Source organism: Archocentrus centrarchus, chromosome 4 (genome assembly GCF_007364275.1).
Source record: "Archocentrus centrarchus isolate MPI-CPG fArcCen1 chromosome 4, fArcCen1, whole genome shotgun sequence".
Classification (NCBI taxonomy): domain Eukaryota; kingdom Metazoa; phylum Chordata; class Actinopteri; order Cichliformes; family Cichlidae; genus Archocentrus; species Archocentrus centrarchus.
Genome location: NC_044349.1, coordinates 22,142,398 through 22,165,871, shown reverse-complemented (window position 1 = coordinate 22,165,871; position 23,474 = coordinate 22,142,398). Strand labels below are relative to the sequence as shown.

The 23,474-nt window shown below is 41.8% G+C and overlaps 1 protein-coding gene across 2 annotated transcripts in view; it reads right to left on the bottom strand.

Moving 5' to 3' along the window:
* The window catches only part of tle2b (TLE family member 2, transcriptional corepressor b), a 77,691-nt gene continuing 54,217 nt past the window's right edge, over positions 1-23,474 (bottom strand). The window contains exons 7-20 of one of the 2 annotated variants that reach the window (XM_030728183.1): positions 20,418-20,598; positions 19,086-19,102; positions 15,779-15,919; positions 14,112-14,165; positions 9,327-9,494; positions 8,800-8,959; positions 7,907-8,076; positions 6,815-6,891; positions 5,556-5,805; positions 5,004-5,251; positions 4,331-4,478; positions 3,465-3,615; positions 3,235-3,311; positions 1-888 (exon numbers count right to left, since the gene is read on the bottom strand). In XM_030728183.1, coding sequence (XP_030584043.1) covers positions 781-888; positions 3,235-3,311; positions 3,465-3,615; positions 4,331-4,478; positions 5,004-5,251; positions 5,556-5,805; positions 6,815-6,891; positions 7,907-8,076; positions 8,800-8,959; positions 9,327-9,494; positions 14,112-14,165; positions 15,779-15,919; positions 19,086-19,102; positions 20,418-20,598 — 1,950 coding nt within the window. In that variant the 3' untranslated portion in view covers positions 1-780. The remainder of the gene's footprint in view (positions 889-3,234; positions 3,312-3,464; positions 3,616-4,330; positions 4,479-5,003; positions 5,252-5,555; positions 5,806-6,814; positions 6,892-7,906; positions 8,077-8,799; positions 8,960-9,326; positions 9,495-14,111; positions 14,166-15,778; positions 15,920-19,085; positions 19,103-20,417; positions 20,599-23,474) is intronic. The other variant, XM_030728184.1, reaches the window with a different exon arrangement.

Below are 23,474 nucleotides of genomic sequence, written 5' to 3'. Positions count from 1 at the left end.
ACAATTACCTCAAGGGGGTGTAACTGAGTGTGTGTATATTCTAGCCCGATGCCATGTACCTTGTGTGTGTGTGTGTGAGCAAGTCTATGTTTCACGTCAGTGTATGTGGATATCTGAAGCAGCCCCCCCTTTCCATCTCCAAGCGTCATCATTCCCCAGCTCCTGACACCTCTCGCTGGGGAGATCGAACTGCGGCGTCAGCCTCATTAAGGCTTCCACTGTCTGGCTAATGAATCGATTGTGTGGTATCAGTGCTCCTGGCTGGCGCTCCCACAGTGCCGCTCCGCGCCTCCTCTGGGGGCCTCCCTTCCACTGAGCTCTTAATCAGGAAACAGCCCTAATTACCCTGCCTCCCCTCCCTCCTCCTCCTCATCGTCCTTTTCCTCTCTTTCATTTCTTCCTTCCGCACTTACTCTCTCCTCTCCTCATCTTTCCCTCCTTCTCCTCCAAACTTTATCTTTATGCTTCACCACCCTTTTCCTTTGTCCTTCTTATCTTGCTGCTTCCCATTCTGCCTCTCTCTCTGCTATCATGCCTCATCCTCGGGCTAAAAGTGGAAGGGGGAGGAGGGGAGATAGCATTTGGGAGCTTCCACAGTAGCTTATATCACAGCAAAAAAAGGGGGAGAGGGAGTGATGTTTTAGGGGTAATAATCAGAAGGACTCGAGAGGACTGAGACGGAGGTGCTGCCGTTGCTGATGTAATGAGGATCAGGAGTGGTTGTCAGAGTTGCCCGCCCCTAAAATCTCCACCTTGTCTCTTCCCATCTTGTCCCGGCCCTCAGTACACCACCTCGTACACCGTGGCCTTCTTGTCCCCAGAGCCAGTTACTATGTACTTGTCGTCTGGGGAGACATCACAGCTCAGCACAGATGAAGACTCCTTGGACTAGGGATGTTCAAGAGACACAGAAGGGCCGGGGAGGGGGAGGGGGTATGATGATAGATGGACGAAGACAGATGGAGAGAAAAGAACACAAAGAGATGTTAGAAAAGATGTGACTCATCATTTAATACTCAATCATACAAGACATATTTGCATTTCAAAACAGTTGGCAATTATTTCCAAACAGACAACTCCACAGCTCCAGGATGCTGACTCATTCGTCTGCTTCAGTGTGAGACACTGCCACATTAACTCCAGGTTTTAAGCAGCATAAGCTGGGTAGCCTGAACTGGAAAAATGCACAATCCTTCCTTTTTATTTGCTTCCTTTCCCCCCGTATATGAAAGCCAGACCTGGGCACCTGGCTTTAGATGATCTGAAGCGCCTTCTAAACCCCACACTCCCTCTCACCCCCCCACCCCCTCCTTTCCCCCCTACTGTTCCATCATCATTTATCTTCCTCCCTTTCCTCCCAGACTCTCCTCCTCCACCACCACTCTCTATCCTCTTAGGCTCCCCTTTCACACAGGCTCCAGCTCTCGTGTCGACTCCTCCTCTCTCTCTCTAAACTTCTCTACCCTCTCCTCCTTTCCTTGCTACAAGCACAGCGGGGCTGTCAATCATCAAGGCACTGGTGAGAGGCTATTTCACACAGGAATCCTCAAACTATACCAAGATAGCAGGAGCGGGGAGGGGGGGGGGGGGGGGGGGGGGGGGGGGGGGGGGGGGTTAAGGGGGAGGGATGCAGTGACAGGCTAAAGGATGAGTGCGAAGAAGAGAAAAGTAAAGCACATGTTGAGAAACTCAGGGAAACTTGAAAAGGTAAACCCAACTTAAAACTGACTACAAGCTGATTTCCTTTTTGGATGTCTGTTTTTTTTTTTTGTTTTTTTTAACCCTATATGTCATTTATGTGTCTTAATTAAATTGAATTGCAGGGAGAATGAACGTTTATAGAAAGTATCATTTCAGGATAGCATAGCTTGTTTTGTTGAACCAGTACTGCTGAGAGCATTCATGGTGTGAATGTAAGCTGGTCAGTGAAGTAAAGTGGATGTCTGTTCTCCCTGTACACTGCAAATGTAGATGGTGCACTAAATGTACTGATTTAACAAAACAACTCTTGTACAATTTCAAGATACAAAAGAAAGTCACCCTTCTTTAACCTTCTGAACTGAAGACTCAGACCAGTCCACTGTTGCATCTGTTTTCTTTTAATCTTCATATGTTGATGGGATTGTACTCTTTATGACCTTTGTCCTGCTCTAGTTGCCTCTTGAGAAAAGGCAAACAAAGAGAGTGATGCCACATACCAGCTAAAGGACATGAATCAAAGAGCATGAGGGGAAAGAGGAGCATACTGGAAATAAAATAAAGGAAGGCAATGAAAGGAAAGGACAGTGATAAAAAGGACAATGTCAAAGAAGAAAGTGGGTACAGGCAGATTTGAAGGAAAAGATTTTAAAAACGAGTAAGCACAGAGGGAGGGAGGACAACAACAAACAGACAAGGCGAGAGGGAAAAATAAGACAAAGAGAGAAACGGTGCTTTGAAAAGAGGCAAGGAGACAAACAGGAAAGGACAGTGATAAGCCAGAAAGGAAGGAGAGAGAGAGAGAGAGAGAGAGAGAGAGAGCAGCTCTGTTTAACACAGTGACAGGAGGGAGCTGTTTGGCAGGAGGAACATTTGGCATTTGGATAACAAAGCAAGATAGCCAGTATTCTCCTTTCAGTCCACGGGGAGAGACGGGAGCCGCCAACCCTGCTGCCCACTGTAGCTTACAGAAATATGACAACCACACTGTTTTACACACACACACACACACACACACACACACACACACACACACACACACACACACACACACACACACACACACACACACACACAAAAATGCTAAGCTTAAATGTACCTTCATCTCTCCTCTAGTTTCATTCACACCCAGATGTACTGGCTCAGCTAAAAATATTCTTTCCCTGCATATTCATGCTCAAACAGAGCAAATGAACAAAATGGAAAGATGGTGTTTGTTGTGTTTTGAGTCTGTGTCAGCCTGCACCATCTGATAAATCTCCACAAGTCACCTTGGATCAACAAATCTGAAACTGGGAAAATAAAATGTTTATCACGCTCTCCCCCTTTGAACCCTGTCATCTTTTTCTCTTTTGCCTTGAGGACTGTGTGTGTGTGTGTGTGTGTGTGTGTGTGTGTGTGTGTGTGTGTGTGTGTGTGTGTGTGTGTGTGTGTGTCGCACAGGGAGAGAGTCTCAGCAACACAGTTCACATTGACATATGACTATGTACACACACAGAGTATAAATGTCATCAGAGCCCTGAGCTTATCTCTCACCTGGAAAATACTAGCTCCATAAGGTGTCCTCCATGCATTCAACAGATTGTCTTTTCCTGTACTCACGAACCACTTTCCTGAAATAAGAAACCCACAGTAACACATTAATCAAAAAAAGTAGTAATTGAGAAGAGACTGCATAGCAAGAGTGTGGAGAGGATAACCACATGTCCATCAGTGGCTGGAAATATGTACTATTTAGGTACAGATTAAAGTGCTTGTGTTTGTACCGCAGTAGGCGAACTTGAGGGAGAGAACGCAGCTCTCGTGGAGGTGCAGCTGATACTTGTCAGGTTTGGAGACATGTAGGACTTCTACGTTACTGCTCTCCATTCCCACAGCCAACCACTCGCCTGTCGGACAGTAGCCCAGAGAGAAGATCTGGAGATAGGTGATAGAAAGAAGATGAATAAAGGCAGAAAGCAAAAGGGGGGTTAAAAAAAAAAGGTTAAAAAAGAAGAACAGCAAAGACGCCGAAATAAAAGGTGCAAAGAAAGACAATATATGGGGGTGAGAAGACAAAGTTGATAAAAGAAGGAGAAGCATGGAAGGAAGTAGGGAGGAGAGATAAAGGAATTGAACATAAAGGCATGTAGGATATCAAAGAAGTGATAAAGATGATGGGACAACAAAGATGATGATGGAAAGTTGAGAAATGGACAAATGAAAGAGCGGAGTGATATAAACAAGGTAAATATAGACTGAAATAAACAGATCTCAGGAAAGATTGGAGGGGAGAGGGAGAGTCATTAAACTGTGGATCGAAATTCATTTGACAACAGTGGACAACTGCAGCCCTGTTGTGACAGTGAGGAGAGAATGAGACAAAGTGTGTGTGTGTATAGATCATTTTACTACGCTTACGTTTACTGTGCATGTTTACTTATTGAGCTGAATCATATTATAGATGCAATAATTGGCGTCCATTACCATGTAAGTATTGTACCTGTATCAACTTGTCAAATTAAAAAGTATGAGCAGAATATAATTACTGTGTATGTCCCTGCAAGATGAAAGGATGTCTAAGTATTTTTAAGTGTTTATGACCATGTGTTGTGCGTGTAATTCCTTGCGGGATATGCGTGTGTGTGTGTACCTGTGAGGTGAAGTCGTGCTGCTGCAGCTGGCGTCCCTCTCGGAGGTCCCAGCAGCGGACTGTGTTGTCCAGCCCTCCTGTCCAAAGCTTGGTGCCGTCGTTGGAAATATCGATGCAGCTTGCGCCGTCTGTGTGGCCCTGGAACTGCCTGCCGGGGACAACACACCCACACACACACACACACACACAAATGCATAAGAGCCTCTAAGAACAAAACTGTGCAACTACAAATACACAAGCAATGCAGGCTCTGCCTCCCTGTTGTTTCTTTGCTTATTTTCTGCTAGACGTGTCAGATTAAATATATTAATTCTTCCCTCCCTGTAGAACCTACAGTGTTCTCCATCTCATTTCCCTTTTATTTTAGCCCTGCTTTGCTAAAACAAGGCTCTTTTATCCTGTTCACATCCCCTATGGCTAGATTATCCCTTTTGTTTTTACCTGACCTTGGTATTAGTTAAAGAAGCCACAGACTGCAATAATTTCTCACTTGCTTTCTCTTCTTAGATGTTTTATTATAATCTGTCCTGATTTTTCTTCTCCTCTTCCTTTCTCCAGAAATTCCTGAAATATTCTAGAGTGTCTCTTTCTCACTTATCTCCGTCCACTCTCTCCTGACTACAGTCTACAAGTAAGGCAATTTTTTTTATCATGTCCCCACCCACCATCTTACCTGACCAGCGTCTGGTTGTGGAGGTCCCAGACAACGATGTTGCCGTCACTACAGCAGGAAAAGCAGACCTTGTTGTCAGGGGAGATGGCCAGAGCGTAGCAGGCGGGAGCAGACGACGTCAGCTCCGCCTTGATGCGGGGAGTTGGCGTGGCCAAATCCCAGATTGACAACGTGCTGGCCTCTCCTCCAACAATCAAGGTTCGCCCATCTGGGAGGATTTTACAGGAGCGGATGTAGTTATCCCTGTTCTGATTTGACAAGATAAAGAAACCAGTCAGATTAAGGCTGTTGTAACTTAATCAAGGCGAAAAAAAAAAAAGTGTGTGAGGCTTTACAGGACAGATGGTAACACTGGGGACATTCAGGAAATTAATGTGGACATTTTGATGTCAGTTACCAAAGTGGAGAAGGAACAATGACACGGTCAATAAAAACAAATCTGCTCAGTGGGAATACTGTAGATACATGCATTGGTTTGCATGGATTCAGTGTACCCATCTCAATTTAATATTTTTTGTATGTGTATGTGTCCCATTCTTTTTCATGTCTTACTAGACAGTCCAGCTGGGCCATGGGGTTCTTGCTTCCTGGTTGGCTGATGTCCCACACCTTGACGCAGCCCTTCCCTCCGGTGTAGACATGACGTGTGGAGGTGCTGATGGTGACAGCGCACACCACCTCTCCGTGGTTCAGGGTGTGGATTTGACGGGCGTGACGAGGGATTCCCGGACCCAGCAGAGCATCGGGAGGAAAGGGCACTGGCTGCATCTGGCCGTCTGCGCTCACATGGAACGAGTAGGCGCTGAGAAGGGATAGACAGAAGAGGGAAAATAAATCGATACAATGAGACTGAAAGAGCTACAGCTAAAAACAAAGTAAAATTGGACTCCTAGGCACTATGAAGACGAGAGAAGATGAAAATCAATCAATCAGTTAGCGAGCAAGTAAAAGCAAAGTGCTATGGGTAAATACACACAACTCATTAACAACCACAAATATGTCAGTGGGCAGTGTGGCGTCAGACAACACCATAATGGCCTTGAAACTCCAGTAATATTTCCCCGAACTGCGGCAATTACTGGGCTCACCGTAGCTACGGGCTGGAATGCATAATGGCAGATTATATTACAGGGCAGAGTCAGTGCGGCTTTGCTAATGGCTGATCAATACTGTAGCGGTTGGAAGCCATGGCTGTTTTATGATTTCAAATTAGCACCACAAGAATGAATTGCCACTCTGCAACAAATGACAAAAAACAACACAATTCCTCAGTCTGCAAATTTGTCTGTCCTCAGTCTGCTGGGGACATTTAAAAATCACAGTATTTCACTCATTAAAAAAAAGGTCCATGTGCCACAATGAACAACTGTATGTAAAAAAAAACAAAACAAAAAAAAAAACAGAGCAGCTCCAGCTCATTTGGATTCCCATCCAAGCCAAATATTTGTGGGTTATCACTGAGCCTGTCATGTTGTTATACCCTGCTCAACCACAGCAGTTTTTTTTTGTTTGTTTGTTTTATAATCACGATCAGTGAAAAATAAGATTCAAAATGTAACTGCTCCATGCAAATATCCAGCACATCCATGCAAAATTAAAAACACATTAATGCCATTAGATGTGCCTGCAAATTGTAGATGGTTTTAATTGCAAAACCAAAATTGGAAAAGGGGAAAGCATTGAGTACTTAAAATATAGTAGATTTAGAAGCACACTGAATCATGATTTTTATCTTATAATAAATTTGTTATTGTGCTGGAGTACCACCTAATCTGTGCACGTTTTAATGTGCAGTAGAAGCTGTGACTTACGGTTTGCCACCAGAAGAACCAGGAAGAGAGGAGGGCAGCCCTGGGGCCCTTAGGTGAGACCGAGAGTCATACGCCACCTGGTGGAAAGAAAAGTGTGAACAAACAAGTGACAGCCTGACAAAAACTACCTAGAAAGTTCCAGCTGATTTCTAGACATATTACACTATGTAAAACAATGCTTGTCTTTGATAAACAAGTGTTATTTTCTAACTCCTTTTATTGTAAAACAATAGAAAACACCCATTATTCCTGTCAAACTTTGCTTTTGTGGATGCTAAATAGCAAAATTTTCTTGGAGGTTTTGGTTGAAAATTGCGCAATATTTGAGAAGATTCTTGAAACCTCAGCAAACTCTTCTAAACTCTTGAAATTTTGTGTTTGAGCTGAACAGTTAAAGAAAATTTTGATCAAACTGAATTTTTGTTACATCAATTTGTTGTTTTTTTTTAAGGCAATTTTTGAAGAGAAAACAGCTTGAAAAAAAAAAAAGGTTAAAACCTAAATGAAAACCACTTTTACCTGGTGGTATATGGGAAAATGACAAATTTGTAAAATCATTGTCCGAACCACAAAAGCAAAGTTTTGGGATCAGAAATGTATATTAGTTTGTTTACATGTACAGAACTAGAATGACACAGTTTAAACCCAAAGACAAAAGTGGAAATTTGTTACCTCGCGTTATCAACAAAAGGTGTAAAAAGTACAGAAAAAACAAATTATCCAGTAAAATCTATTTTCCAAATCAAAAAGAAATAGTTGCAATTTAAAGTGATTAAAAAAGACAAACTTATCCCTCTATAGAAACTGTAACTGGACTGTTTGGGCTCCTTCTTGGTCATGCACGTCTCCCGATACATAAGATAAATGCATCTATCAATGAAAGGCTCTGTAGTAAAGCTTCTCTACAACTGCAGTGTGATGTGAAAGTGAATTTGAGAATATAAATTTGACAGCTTTTGAGTATATAATGAATGCTGTTGATAATGCACAAGTGATTCATCATGTTTTTGAACAGTGCTACGACAGTCACAAGGTTGCATCTGACCAATAAATCAGACCTTGACAGAGAAGATAAATTTGGCTTTTACATACCATGGGGCTTCTGGAGTAGGCGCTGGCCGCTGCGCTGATTTGCGGGGAGAGAGTTAGAGCCCCTCCAAAACCTCCTGGGCTGGCCAGCTCCCCATTCAGTCCTGCGTGGGACACCACGCCAAAATGAGCCGGGTATGAACCGGGGGGCACAGACATGGGACTGCGGAGAGCTGGGGAGGAAGGGGAAGAGGCAGGAGGAATTGAAGGATGGGAAGAAGGGCGAACAACACATAGTACACAAGCACAAACACAGTCACAGAGGGGCTGAGAAGAATGGAAAATGTTTCCTTTTATTAAACTTTGTTTATACACCAAGTCCGAGACCAGACCAGGGAGCATTCAAATGATTTGTACTGCCGGGCAAATGATCCAATAACAGTAACAAGTCTTGCTTAAAAACACAAAAGGTCATGAATCAAATTGCTTTCCCTTTTTCTTATAGTTTTCTTATAGTATTATCAAAATACAGTACATTTTGCTCAACTTTCCTTTGATCAAATCAAGAGAATTTGGAACAGGACAGTAAAGTAGGCAATAAATGTAGAAATGGAAAAAAAGTGGGATAAGAGGTTAAAAGGCATGAAGGACAGAGGTCAGCTGGGTACAAATCCTGAATTCAAGGAATCATTTAATCCAGATAATTCATTGTATTAAAAAAAAAATAGATATCCATGACCTCCAGTAAAGCAGCTAAATTTGAAAGTAAAGGTAAAGTACTACTGTGATGAGCTGTACAAGTTACAGTAGCTTTCATGGTTACAAATACATCAAATACAAAAGTCTCATCATGGCTTTGTTACATGTATCAGAAGTGGCCTTCATCAACAGTCATTATCAAAACCAATTTCTTTTGTTTGAAATTACAGCAGGCTTGTCAGTCAGGAGCATCTCACCAAGGGGATCTGCACTGGTTGCTGCTTTGCTGACTAGGCGAAGGCAGGAGGTGCTGGGACCAGGAGCCCCCGGGGCCCCTGGTGCTCCCGGGGTAAGGGCCTCGCGGTGGGATGGAGATGGGGTGCCAGACTTTGATAACGGGGACTGGGACTTATCCATCTGCAGAGAGGTCAAACAATAAAAAAGAAATATAAAACATGGCTGATCTGTCATGGCACCTGTTACAATAACCTCCAGAATGGCACTGAACATTCTCAGTGGAGGGGGAAGGAAAAATAAAAAAAAAGTTTTCGTCTTGGAGCACCGATTATATCAGTGCCATTTAGTGTGCATAAATTTGTAATGTATGAGTTTTTTTTGTAATCCCAAAGCAAAATAGTATGATAGTGTAATATACACCAGCAATGACTGGCCTAAGGATAAAAAGTGAAAAGATTTCCTATTAAACATGTTAAAAAAAAAAGTGTTTTATAAGCAAAGTAGGCAGTTTTTCCAGTCAGTGGAATACAGCAACTTTTTATCTTACCTGTCCAGGGTCCTTGGCCTTCCCTGTGGTTGGGCTGCGAGGGTTTGGCGTAGAGGGAGCCTCTCCTGTGCTTGAGGACCCTGGAAGCTCTTTCCTTAGAGTAGGGGCCCGATCTAACCCGTTCCCATGGGGTGAATGGGGAGGGCTGCCAGCAGGAGAGTTTGGCTCCTAAGCAACAAAGAGATGAGAAAATGTTCTACTTGAGTATAAAACACGTCTTATTTCTGATCACACAATACTTCAACTGTTTCACTGTTCTCTTTCCGTCCTGACCCTGAAAGTGCTGAGTTCCTCCATTGTGGTATATTTTCTTTCAAGAAGTGACCTTCATATTCGTTTCTGCACTTCTTACACTGCCACGTACAGTCTCAGTCTGTGAAATGAAGCCAACATGCAAGTACGAAAACGTGTTTTGAATGATGAGTCCAATTTTTGTCCAGTATTTAGTTGTATTAGAAGACACCAACGAGTCGGCTGGTCAGTTTCTCTAGTAAATACATTTCATTTTAAGTCATTTTTGACAGTGGAACTTCGCAGCGAATCATAGATGCACATTGTTAACCAAAGAAGCTAGCTAAGGCCTCAGTCACACAGCCCTAGAGACCGGTCGGTCGGCCTACAGACCGCCAGGGAAAACGTTGTACTCTGCTACTGGTTGGTGAGTGGTTGCTGGGTGAAATCGGTCACAAAGAGGGTGCTGCACTGAAGTGGAAAACATTGGCCTTAAAGTAAAGTAAAAGTTGTGCCTTATTGCTGCAACCTCCAGATTCCATGGTCAGAGAATACACACTTTGCCCTCACGACCAGTGGTTGCCAAGATGGTCACTGAGCGGTCTCTAGATTTGTGTGACTGAGGCCTAACACTAGCATCAGCTGACAACTCCCACGGTCTACCTTTTCATCCACCATAATGTCAAATATGACATCATCATGGTTATATCCGTGAAGAGGTGCTCATCGACAGCAGACCAACAACAGTACTAGCAAAGTATTTTTGCTGGTTTACTTCAGACACATAACTTGGAACTACTCTCTTCAGAAAGTTAATACCTTCTTTAATGCTGCTGTTTTTAGTGAAGGACTCAGTTGCTTTTTGATCTTCAAATTTTGTGTTATTACTACAATTGCCAGGATAAATGTGTGTTTTTCCTGATATAGCAGATCTTTACATGCACTCATGAACCATGTCGAAGTTATGTTACAGTAGTTTGAAAATACACTTAACTCACAGGAAAATGCTCCTGATTCTTAGGCAGCCTAATGAAGCCAACACAAACTCTGCTGTCACAGAGTTTATTTTGATTGTAAAGGGGCTGAGCACTTAGGAAACAGCACATGAAACACTAGAGATTGTCACTGTTGCTGATGCAGTAGTGTGTGGACCTGGAGATAATGTTGCTGTTACGGATGCTTTCATCACTGGCTGGAGCCACTGTTGAGCCAGCATTGCCTCCCCCAGAGCAAAGTGCTGGTGTAAGCACTTCTGTCTGGGTCACAGTGATCAGCACAGACGTTTTAGTGCTTATACAGAGACACACACGCACGCGCAAGCACATATTACATCCTCTACTCCAAGCCCCTCTCACACACACACACACACACACACACACTTATATGGTCTGCATATAATCATCTGCAAATTGAAGGCAAGTATACACACAGACTTGCGTGTATGTTCAAACATATGCATGTACATTTCCTCTATAACACACAGAGGCACACACACGCTTCACTTCCCTCCCCTTTTTCTTCCATTACCCACTTTTGTCACATTTTCTTTCCCCCTCTATGCTTTTGTACCAGTTTCCAAATCACACAAGAGACCGGTTCCGCTTTTGTGTGCAATATCAAAATACAGAGGGCTTTAGATGAAACATATTTTGGTACACTGCGTGAAGTATTTAAAGAACTAAAATATTCCAGGGGCATAAACGGCTTTGCATATATTAAATGAAGCAGAATGCAGTTATCTAATGAGAGGAAGGAGGTGGAAAGGAGGAGGTGGAGCGGGGTGAGAAGAGTGGAAAAGATCGAGTGAAGAAAAAGACAGTGACAAGATGGAAGAACAGAAGCTTCAAGAGCTGGATGCAAATATACACAGTAGAGGTAAATGAGAAGAGATAGGTGAAAACCAAGTATTTGTGAATGTGTGTGCGTAATATGTGTGTGTGTGTGTGTGGTGTCTGGGAGAGAGAGAGATTGGGCATGGTTCACAAGAAGAGAGCATAAACAGTGGCAGCTGATAATGAGCTTACATTGGAGCCCTTCCTATTTACAAGGAAACTGCAGCAGAAAGCTGAACTAGGTACATATCTGCTGACTTGTTTTACATTTCACAGAGGCACACATACACAAATCACCAAGGTTACTCTAGGTGAACAATATTAAAAAAGAAAGATTACAAGCAAAACCAAACTACAACATGTTTGGACTTTGACACAATTTAGGTTTTTCTGTGAAAATGCCAAAACTTCAAGTGTTTGAAAGAGAAAAACCTGCTGCTCTGTCACTTTTTCTGACACAAAAACTACTTCTGACATATTCCAGATAAAGGGATTAATCTATTAGTCTGAAAAAAGTAATTACTTGTTTCAGTTCTGTTGGAGTGCAACATTTCAAGTAAATAATATAAACACTGCCTGCAAACTAAAATAAATAAATAATCAAGTATCAAATTATGACAGTAAATCTCTCTTATTTCTTGGGCAATTATCCAATTATGTGTACTTGCAACTTTCTCTAGAACACTGCAAAAAGCACTGAAATAAACTGATTTAAAAACTGAACTGTTTTACATACACAGTTGCACATTGAACAGACAGGGTTATGCAGAGGGAAAGGCGGCCTATAGTTTCTTCCCCTGAGCAGCACCGGTCCTTCCGATGTTGGACGGACATTTGGGTTGGATGAAGAACGCTTGTAACTTGTGGCTTTTTAAATATATTTTCAGTAACTGAGTATTGATATACAAACAAATTAAAACCTGGGTACATTTATTTCTCTCAGATGTATAGTTAGATGAGGAAATTAATAATTATTAAGTAATGATTAGACAGAACTCTATGTGTTCCTGATAGGTCAGTTTTTCTACTTAAACAACATAATAAGTATTTCATAAATTAAGCTGAACTTCTCATGTACAATAATCAGTGGCTGAGTTTTTATATTGGTCATTGTGTGTCCTGAAGACCCCGCCATAGTCAGCCCTATCTCCAGACCTGAAGCCCATTGAAAACCTCTGGAATGTGATCAATAGGAAGGATGGATGGCCACAAACCATCAAACATAGCTGAGCTGCTTGACTTTTTTAACCAGGAGTGGTGTAACGTCACCCAACAGCAGTGTGTAAGGCTGGGGGAGAGCATGCCAAGATGCATGAAAGTGACTGAAAAAAAAAAATCAGGGTTATTCCACCAAATACTGATTTCTGAACTCTTCCAAACTGAAAACAATAGTATTGAATATGAACCTGTTTTTTGTGCGTCATTTGAGGTCTGAAAACTTGGGGAAAAAAACTCGACTGTTTTTTTCTGCAAATGAATGGTCTTAATGACAGTATTTTTATTTGAAATCCGGATAAAAAGGTCAGTTTATAGAATAAAAAATATAATATAATAAAAAATAAAATGTTCATTTTACTCAAACAGATAGCTATAAATAGTAATATCAGAGAAACATAATTTTACAATGGTCTCATTTTTTCCAGAGCTGTATAGAGAACTGTCAGCATTCACCCTGCATTAGTTAAAATTACCTTTTATAATTGTATTTAAAGTTAATCCAAGATATTTTATGTTACTGAGAAGAAAACAGCAGCAGAATGCTACTGTGAAGCTGGCTGTTTTGACTGGAAGAGTATTACCATTTGAGTTGATATGGTTCATTCACTTGTTAGCAAACAGCTGCCTATCTTTCTCCTTTTAGTTCAAATTTTAGACTCCACTAATTTGTGAAAGAAATCTCAGACTCTAGCCACTAAATTCAGAAGCTAGTCACTAACCTTGGCTGTCTGCCATTTGATGCTGAGCAGGTACAACCAGTCAATAGACCCCCCACCCCCACTGGAAACAACTGATGAGCACGAGACAGAAAAGTAAAGTGGCCATAACACAAAAGATGGACGCAGCTACCACTGGTTTGTGAACTCTCAATTTAAACCCTCGAGATGAGCATTTTCACCATTTCCATCTTGGTATTTGGAAACTAGATGTAATGATGAGAGGCAGATTTGAAAGTGAAACCACACACACACACATTTTTTTACTGACTTGTCAATCGCAAGTCAGCAGCCAATGAGCATATCCTTGACGCTTAGAATGACCAAAAATTTGGACGTTTCATTCAGTCCTACCAAAAATGAGGGACTGAACCCATAACCTCAGCAGCAAAGAGCTTACAGTGGTCCCAGCTGAGGCTTCCCTTCCGTCATACCTCTATAGGACTGCAAGTCTTGTTATAGCCAAGACCCCTGCCCCCTGGTGGCCGTTAAAATGAATGCAGGTTTGGCTTCACTTTTCAGACCTGAAAGCTACATCCATCTTTTATGCTGTCTATAAAAGGGGCATAATAAAAAAATAAAAAAATAAAAAAAAAAGAAGGAAAAATGAGCTGACATTTTCTAAAAAGCTCCAGAGAGTGGAGGCGGAAAAGCAGAGTTTAAGTGGCAATTCTCTGTGGATTTATCACTGCAAGCAACCTCTTTTACATATATGCATTCATGTAAACCTACTGATAACAGCCACATCAAGGTGCTGTCAAAATCATTTAGAAAGACTGGCATCTCACCTCATTGGAGACATCCACAACAAGATTGTCTTCACTCTTGTCTCCATCACTGTCCTGAGGAGCAAAGACAGATAGATAGAAGAAAGGGTGAGACATGATTTGTCAAGATCCATTAAGATAACACATCAGCACAGAGATACAGTATGCTGCGTGTGTGTACACAGAGAACTTAAATAATAAAGACACACAAGTGCGCACACAGATCGATATATCAATATCAGTGACTGCTCTTTGCTTCCTTTCACACTCTGTCCACCATCCATGCAACATTTAACAGAGAGATATTGTATATCATACATTCTCACTAAACAACCCCCTATACAAAGCTTTTTTTAATCTTGGTCTCTCTTACGCTCTCTCTCTCTCTCTCACACACACACACACACACACACACACACACACAGCACATTTTTTCCTCCTCGCCTAACCATCTCTCCATCTCTCTTTTTTTTTCCTGGGGTGAGAAGGATGGCACTTAGTCACCATGGCAACAGCGCTTTGATGTGATCATGGCCTGATATTCCTATTGACATCAGTGTGGAGTGACATCAGTGCCTTATTATGCAGAGCCAAAACAGGACAATGTCTACAACCTCCTTCCTGGAACAAAAACACGAAAACAGTCAGCAAGAGAGAGACAGAGAGAGAGAGAGAGAGTGAGGAAATAATGGTGAGAGGGAAGGAGAGGAAAAAAGTTCACGGGAGGAAAAAAAAAAGGCAAAAAAAAAAAAAAATACAGATGGAATAAAAATGAAAAGGAAACAAGAAGACAAGGAGTGAGTGAAAAAGCAGAGAAATTGAGAAACAGTGATAAAGAGACAGCGAAAGATATAGAATAGGAAAAGGCAAACAGAGAGAAATGGGAGGTGTAATGCGGCTCGACAGACGGAAAGAGGAAAAACATTCAGAAAGTGGAAACGCTGTGCTTGTTCTCTCTCTGAACTAATGGGAAGATTTGGACTGTTGCTGCTGATGCCAAACTGACTTAGCTGGAGGCCGTCTTGCACAGACAGACTCCCGGTGTCAATCAATCCTCCAGACTGCAAACACACAGCCATCTAATTCATTACAGCTATCTGCCTTGGCCATCTCTCTTCTGGCATTACATCGCCTCTGGCTGCTTGCTCTTCCCCGCTGGACCCATCCAAACCAAACACAACTCTAATTGGCGACGGGCCCCCGACCCTCGTGTGGCCTATAATGTCATAGGTAATGTCATTCAGACACACACACAGAACCACACAGACATACATACACACTTCCTGACATCTTTGGTTAACAAAAACTACAGAATTTGTTCTTTATTTGCATGTAACTTGTGTTTCCTCCCGTTTCCTACCTGTGCTGCTGCATTTTTGTTTTCTCTTGTTTAAGGCTAGGCACAAAGATGCATAACAAGCATACCATCACCAAGGCTGAAAATTGCCTCTGCAACATGCATGGATTGGGACCTAGACTCAGAAGGACATCTGAATCTGGGTCACTTTGTGATTTAATGAATTTATTTTGTTTAAGAATGTCCAGGCTTGCAATGGAAAGAATCCTTCCAGGAAACTGGATCCAGGTTGGTATCTGATCAGAGAGTCACTCACTTCCAAGCGGCCCCTCCGGCCATTGCTACTGAACTTAGTCACATAATGGTCTTGGTGAAGGTAACAAACACATACGTAGGAATGTGGTGGGAGAGACTCTTTGTCATCACAGCGCCTCCTCTTGGCCTCAGCTCCTCCCTGTGAGGAGGCGTAACCTCCTGATGGGCCTTGGCGCTCTTCATTGGGCTGGCTGTCTGTGGAGGACACCGACTTACTCTGGGGGGGGGGGGGGGAAAAACAAACAAACAAACAAAAAAAACAGGGACACAAACAGTTGTATGAACACGCAAACACTACCGCACAGCAAAGACAGGTAATGACAGCTCCGGGGATGACACACAGATTCACGTCAAGCGCACACATTATCAATGCATCTGTTTCAAACTCGGCAACGTAAACACATACATGCACACAGTACTGCTAATGTACAGATGACAGTGTAGAAAAACAGAGGATCAAAAAACAGACATTAAAGGAAAGTCCATATATAACACACATGATAACATTACACACACACACACACACACACACATGCAAGTACACAGCAAAAACACAAGCACAGGTTAAGACATATTCATAGCAGCACACAGGACAGCCTATAAAGCTAATTACTGCTCTCCCCTGACACACCAGTCCTCATGTAAAATATGACCCTCATTATTGGCCAATAAAGCTGTGCAGGTATATTTACAAGCCTTTCCTGGTGCTCAGCACTGAGAAAATACGATCAAAACATTGTGTTGGTTTAGCGCTGGGGTAAGGGCCAGAGGTTTGGTGAGGGCCACTTGTCATTCTCTGTCCCCCTGTGGGGAGGACAAGAACAGTGAGGGTTTAACACACCAGTGAGTCACACAGGAAGGAGCCCACGGGAACGGCAGGAAGGAGCATAACAGAGGAGAGAAGAGACTACACAATGAAGCTCAGTGCAGCTCAACAAACTTCCCTCATGTCTTTCGTTTCCTCCTCCGCCTCTCTCCTCTTCTCTCTTCTCCTCACTTCCTTTCGCTGTCCCTTTTTTCCCCTCCATTTAAAATTCTAACTTGTTTTTACCAGTATGGGGCTCTCTGATAGATGCCAATTGATATGCATCTCTCAGCCTTCTCTCCCTCCCCTTCGTTCCCAAATGCTGTAATGCTTGGCTAAGTTCAGCACAAACCTCGACTCATGAGAGAAATATTTTCTTGGTGCTTAACAATCGGCATTGTGCTCAGAGTTAAATTATGCTAAGGTTTTCATTGCAGAAAGAGCGAGGAAAAGTCAGCAGTGCCCCTAAATCATTTTCATTTCCCAATAAAGCTAGAACAAAGACTTGTTGGTATTTTTAACACCCCCCAAAGCCCCCCCTTTCAGTTTTCACCCCTCAATTTCATGAAAATGTATTCCTGCATCTAATCTAAAAAGTCACATAGGTCAGTGCTATAGTGAAATGTCATGTTAAAGGAAAGACGGCTAATGGGGAAAACTGTCATTTTATCTTCATCTCCGTTTTTCATTGTTTACTGTGCCCTCCGAAGCACAGAATGAGGATATCATTTTGGAAAGATACTGTACATGTCAAGATTGCAAAACAACACCATTCCCAAACAAACTGGGACAGGGTATACAATGTAAATACAAACAGAATGCAATGATTTGCAAACCTCAAACTCTTTTTATTCACAGCAGAATACATGAAATTTGTCAAAATGTTTAAAGTGAGAAAATGTAACGTTTTACAAAGAATATTAGCTCATTTTGAATTTGATGGCAGCAACACAACTTGGGAAAAAAAATTGGACAGGGCCACGTTTGGCACTGTGTAGCATTCCCTCTCCTTTTAACACTGGTCTGTAAACATCTGGGAACTGAGGAGTGCAGCTGCTGGACTTTCGGGAGAGGAATATTGCCCCATTCTTGTCTGATATAGGATTCTAGTTGCTCAACAGTCCTGGGTCGTGTTTGTCAGAAGTTTTGTTTCATGAGGTGTCAAATGTTATCAGTCGGTAAAAGATCTGGGCTGCAGGCAGGCCAGTTCGGCACCCGGACTCTCCTGCTACAATCAAGGCTGTTGCAGTAGATGCTGTATGTGGCTGTCTTGTTGAAATATGTAAGGCCATCAGTGAAAAAGATGTCATATCACCTATATACAGTACCAGTCAAAGGTTTGGACACACTCTCCCATTCATATGAATGTATACCTTTCAGCATTAATGGTGCTTTTCCAAAATGTGCAAGCTACCACTTCCACAGGCACCGATGCACCCCATTTCATCAGAGACGCCGGCTTTTGAACTTTTGATATTATGATAAGATATTCAAAGTCATCCCAATTTTATGTTGAGAGCATTATTCTGAAATTGTTCCACAATGTGTAGTTGCAGTTCTTTTTTTAAAGATTGGTCAACCTCTGCCTCTCTAAGACTCTTTTTATACCCAATCATGTTACTGACCTGTTGCCAAACGACCTTATTAGTTGCAAAAAGTTCCTCCAGCTGTTTCTTTTTACTAATACTAACATTTCCTGCCTCTGTCCCAAATTTTTTGAAACATGCTGCTTCCATCAAACTCAAAATGAGCTAGCAAATTCTTTTTCATGAAACTGTAAAATGTCTCAGTTTAAACATTTTACATCTTTTCTGTGTTCTATTGTGAATGTCACAACTTTTTTGAAACTGGGGTGGTAAACTTTAGATTTGGTAAACTTTAGATGCCAGTGGACATCTTTTGCTCTATGAAATAGCCGGACCAGAACAATATGTGGCCGAACATTACATGGCTTCCCATTTTGATTTTCTGGTGCAATGATTTCACTTTATCTCAGCAATGGCAATTTCACCAATTAGATTTAATATTAACTAAGGATATTTTAGAATTGATTCTGTTTTGAAATGTCTAATCACTTGGAACTCAGTTGCGGGATCTGCTGTACAGAAATATTTGACGATTCACTGCCAATTTTTAGCTGTTTTACTTACATTTCTTATTTTGACAGTTTCTACAGACTCTACAGTATTTTGGGCAGCATTTAACATTAACTTGGATATAATCCTCTCTTGCTCTGTAAATGTTGTAGATTACCTGAATATTTGTGGTGCTGATAACAGTCCATTAACTCAGTTTGTAGGCCCTTCCAGATAACAGCCAAATGCGAGGAGCTCAGATGTTAGTATAATGTGGAAAACCTTGAGAAGCTCAAGGTTGATGGTGATGAGCTGCTATTGTGCTGGTGTTGAGCGGTGCTACTCCTGGCTGAGCTCCAGCAAAACACTGTCTTTTTTAGAGGCCACTTTGGAGCGCGTCTCCATTTCCCTCAGTTTATCACTGTCACACATGCGCGCACACACAGTGAAATGTGGGCGTACAAAACACTGACATCAAGGTACACACATGCAACACTACTCACCCTGCTGGGTGCTCCCTCTGGGTTGGGGAAGAGAAAGGGAAGGAAAGAGAACAGAGTAGAGAAAAGAAGAGAGTGATGAAGAAGGGAAAAGGGGAGAAGAGAGAAAGTTTGACGTCAGTCCTGATAATAACAACAACAGTCCCCAGTCAGCCATGGTTAGGCTGAACTACGATGACTTCTGTCTAATAAAGATACAAACCCACTATTGTGCCTGACTCCAGTCTCCTCTATCCTCTCCATCTTTCCCTCTCTTTCTTCTCCAACCAGACAAAGCTCGCTGTCTTCCCCTGCTGCCTTCAACGCTCACCATCTTTTCCCCTCATTCTTCATATCATATGTAAGAACAGAAACCCACACAGCTGCAGACATGCATAAGCTCTTACACAGATGCTTAACACGACAATATGAACACAGTGATCTCTTTATCTTTCTCCTTTTTTTGTTCTCACCGATTCCTTCCATTTTTCTTTCTAGCTCTCGGTTTATTCATGAGAAAGTCTCTCTTGGCTCGGTGCCTGAAAAACTCCACAAAGATAAGATATTCTATCGGGGGTGAAAGGAAGTTCATAGGGAGAGAGCATTTCTCTTGCATTTATAGAAACGCCATGAATACATCTGACCATATTAAGACAACAATCAAAACAAGAAAGTTCAAATTCAGTCCAAAAGGTGAGTTGCTGGACAAATTACAAAGCAGCTGCCTGTCAGAAATGATCTATAGTACTGCTTTGCATTTTCAATCACATTTAATGTGGTCAAAAATGATAAAATATGATAAAATGATCTTGGTCTTATGCTGCAGCTGTCAGGAGTTTCTATCCACATATCCTAGAGTCACAAATAGAGACAAACATTAAAAAAATAAATAAATAAATAAAATAAGCCTGCATGTTTGATATTCTATAGTTGTGCTCTCTCTCTATTTCCCAGAGCCTTTTACTCAGCCTCACATGTGCTGAACTTGCTAACTATTCTTCTCAAAATGTTCAATAACATTATTGATTTCATCATCGATCAAGCTCTTTGTGCAAACCTGAAACAAAAACAAGTAGACTGATTTTCACTGTAGAACAGCTATGGTACACGTCGGGGCTGCAGGGACTTTAAGGGTAAAAACTTCCACATTAAGCAACAACATTTAAACTGTCACAGTAAATCTAAGTGTAGGTGAAGGCGATCAGTTTCAATACCAGAAAAGACTAATGTTGCTCAAAGTTACAGAGCAGACAGGAGACTTTCTCCTAGTTGCTCGTTCAGAATATTCTCACGACTCTGCCAAAACACACAATCCTGAGACAAAACTGAAAACTTAAAGGCTAAAAGGTTCTTTACCTCTGAGATGTTCAGGGTCCAGATGGTTGCGCTCATCTTTGGAGGCAAGGTGGGCTGAGACCCCCAAGGCCCCTGTCAGTGCCAGAAGTCCTGAGCTCCCCGCGCCCAGGGACAGCCCTGATGGGTGTGGCGTCAGGGGGATGCCAGGGGCGTGGTGAGACAGGTGCTGGAGCTGCTGCTGCTGTGGCCACAGGGAAAGAAAGTAGAGGGGGAGGGAAGGAGTAAGGGGAGGGACGGTGAGCAGAAGAGAGTGTGTGGTTAGAAAAAGACAAGGTAAAGAACAAAAGGAATGAAAATAAGCAGAGAAAAATGAGAACAAATACGAAAAACGAAGTGAAGGGGAAGTGAATGTTGTGGTTGGAAAAGAGGAAAAACATGAGAAAGGGAGAAGGCGAACAAAATGAAAGCCACATGGAGAGCTCAACAGTGAAAGAGGAAATTAAGATGAAGGTAGACAGGATGTGAAAGTGATTAGAGGATTAACAGGTGAAAGAGATTGAGACCAAGGATGAGAAAGACGACGAGGAAAGAAAGGTAGAACGAAATTGAATGATCACGATACACCAGGAAAGTAAAGGCAGTTGAGAGTAAATCCAAGAAGTGAATAGAAGAACCAGAGGTTTTTGAAAAGGAGTTAGATATTGAGGCAATGGGATTTATTATGAAGGGAACGAAGGAGAAGAAAAAGGTAGAAAAAGGGCCATGGGAAAACACAGGGAGGATTAAAGAGAAGGAAGAAAATATTTGAGTCAGACAGCAAATGATGAGGAGAGACAGAAGGAAATAATGTAGGAAGCAGTGAGAAGTGAAGGAGAATTAGATGAACATGGGAAAGCGTAAATGGGGAAAAAGGGAAGGAAAGTGTGCAGCAGCGAGAACAAAAGATAAGACAAAAAAAAAACAATGGGAGAGAATAAATGAGGACACGGCCAATGTAAGATGGAGAGAATGATAAAAGATTGTGGGGAGGGATGGGAAAATCCAGAAAGAAAATGAAGAAGGTAAGAAAAAAAAAAAGAGGAAAATGAGAAAGAAGAGGAGAGAGAGATGAGAGCAAAGGAGCAGCTACAGATAAAGAAAGGCTATTATCCTGAGGGGAGCATTATGATGTGTTTTTGTGTGTTGTTTTGTCAAGCCAGTGTATTAGACACACATACACACACCAAAAGCACACACCTTAGAGACAGCAGTGTTTGTAGTGCCGGGAGGAACAAAGGGCTTTAAGTAGACAGTAATGTGATCAGTGCTCTGACAAGCTGTGGAAAGCCCCATCTACTACGGCACTCAGGAGCATCACTGTCTCTGTGTGTGTGTGTGTGTATATATATATATATATATATATATATATATATATATATATATATATATATATATATATATATATATATATATACATACACACACACACACACAGACAAAAAGTGTATAATTTACAGTATGAGCAGGATTGAAGTACTCAATTGACAATTTAGTTACTTCTTCAAGCATTACTGTTAAAATTTGACCTCTGCTTCTACTTCCTTTTGTTGCCACAAAAAAAAATAAAAAAAAGAAATTCCTGACCTTCCACTTGCATGGTCAGTATTTGCCTAATTATCTCACCATGCATGTAACTCAGCTAGCAAGATGACAGTGATGAAGCCTTTATGTTTTGGAAGTATTCACATATTTAAAATTTGTGGGTAAAAAGGACAGGAACATTGCAGGGAAATGCAAACTGTGCCCTGGTGTAAAATGTCTGTCAGCTGTGAAAAGCTCTACTTCAAATTTGAGGAAGCACCTGCAAGCTAAACATAGCTCCACAACATTGGTGGAGGAGGAGGAGAATGATGCTGGCGCCACAGTTCCTAACACAGCAATGGCGAACGTTTAGTTTGGCTTACACTGTCACTCTGATGAAAAATAACAAGCTCATTGCTGGTTACTGTGGAGGAGATGCTACAAATATCAGCTCACAGTGAAATGAGATAAAGTCAATAAATTTAGAGGTAAATCTACAGTAGGATACATGCGCTTGGGACAATATAACCAAAATGTGCAAGTGGATGTTTACTGAAAACACCACAGTAAAGGTTATTTTGTGAGATATTTTCACAGTCTTTCTGGGCACTGCTTTCTTTTGCATTTCAGAGGACTCTATACAGTCATGTAAAACCAAACAAACAACAAAAAACCCCAATTACACCTTTTCTGCTTCCACAGGAATTAAGAGGCTAAGTAGCAGCCAGGTGCTGCTAATCAACAAACCCAACAGCTACATCTCAGACACTACAGGCCTCAGCCGGCATGTTAAATGTTAAAGGTCATGACTTTACAATTAGAAAAAGACTGAACAAGCATGGCTTGTTTGGAAGGGTTGCCAAGAGAAAGCCTCTTCTCTCTAAAAAAGAACATGTCAGCATGGCTTAGGTTTGCAAAGTTGTAACCTGAACAAACCACGAGACTTCTGGAACAATGTCTTTTGGACACATGAGACCAAAGTGAAGATGTTTGGCCATAATGCACAGCACCATGTTTGGTGAACACCAAACACAGGGTTTCAGCACAAACACCTCATTTCTGTCAAGCATGGTGGTGGAGGGGTGATGATTTGGGTTTGTTTTGCAGCCCAAGGACCTGGGCGCCTTGCATCCATTGAGTCTACTATAAACTCCTCTGTATACCAGCATATTCAAATATGAGACAATCTGTCCGATATCTAAAGCTTGGCCAAAAACGGGTCATGCAGCAGAGCAACGATCCCAAGTACATCAGAAAATCTAAAGCAGAATTACTGCAAAAAAAAAAAAAATGAAGGTGGTGCAATGGCCCATTCAAAGTTCAGACCTTAACCAGTTTGAAATGTTGTGGTGGGACCCTAAGAGAGTTGCGCAACAAATGCCTGAAAAACTCAATGACTTGACGCAACATTATAAAGAAGAGTGGGCCAGAATTCCTCCACAACAACGTGAAAATGATTACATCAAGTTACTGCTGCTAAAAGTGGTTCTACAAGCTACTAAATTATGGGGGTGTACTTAGTTTTTCATGGGACTGCACAGAGTCATATGAAGACTC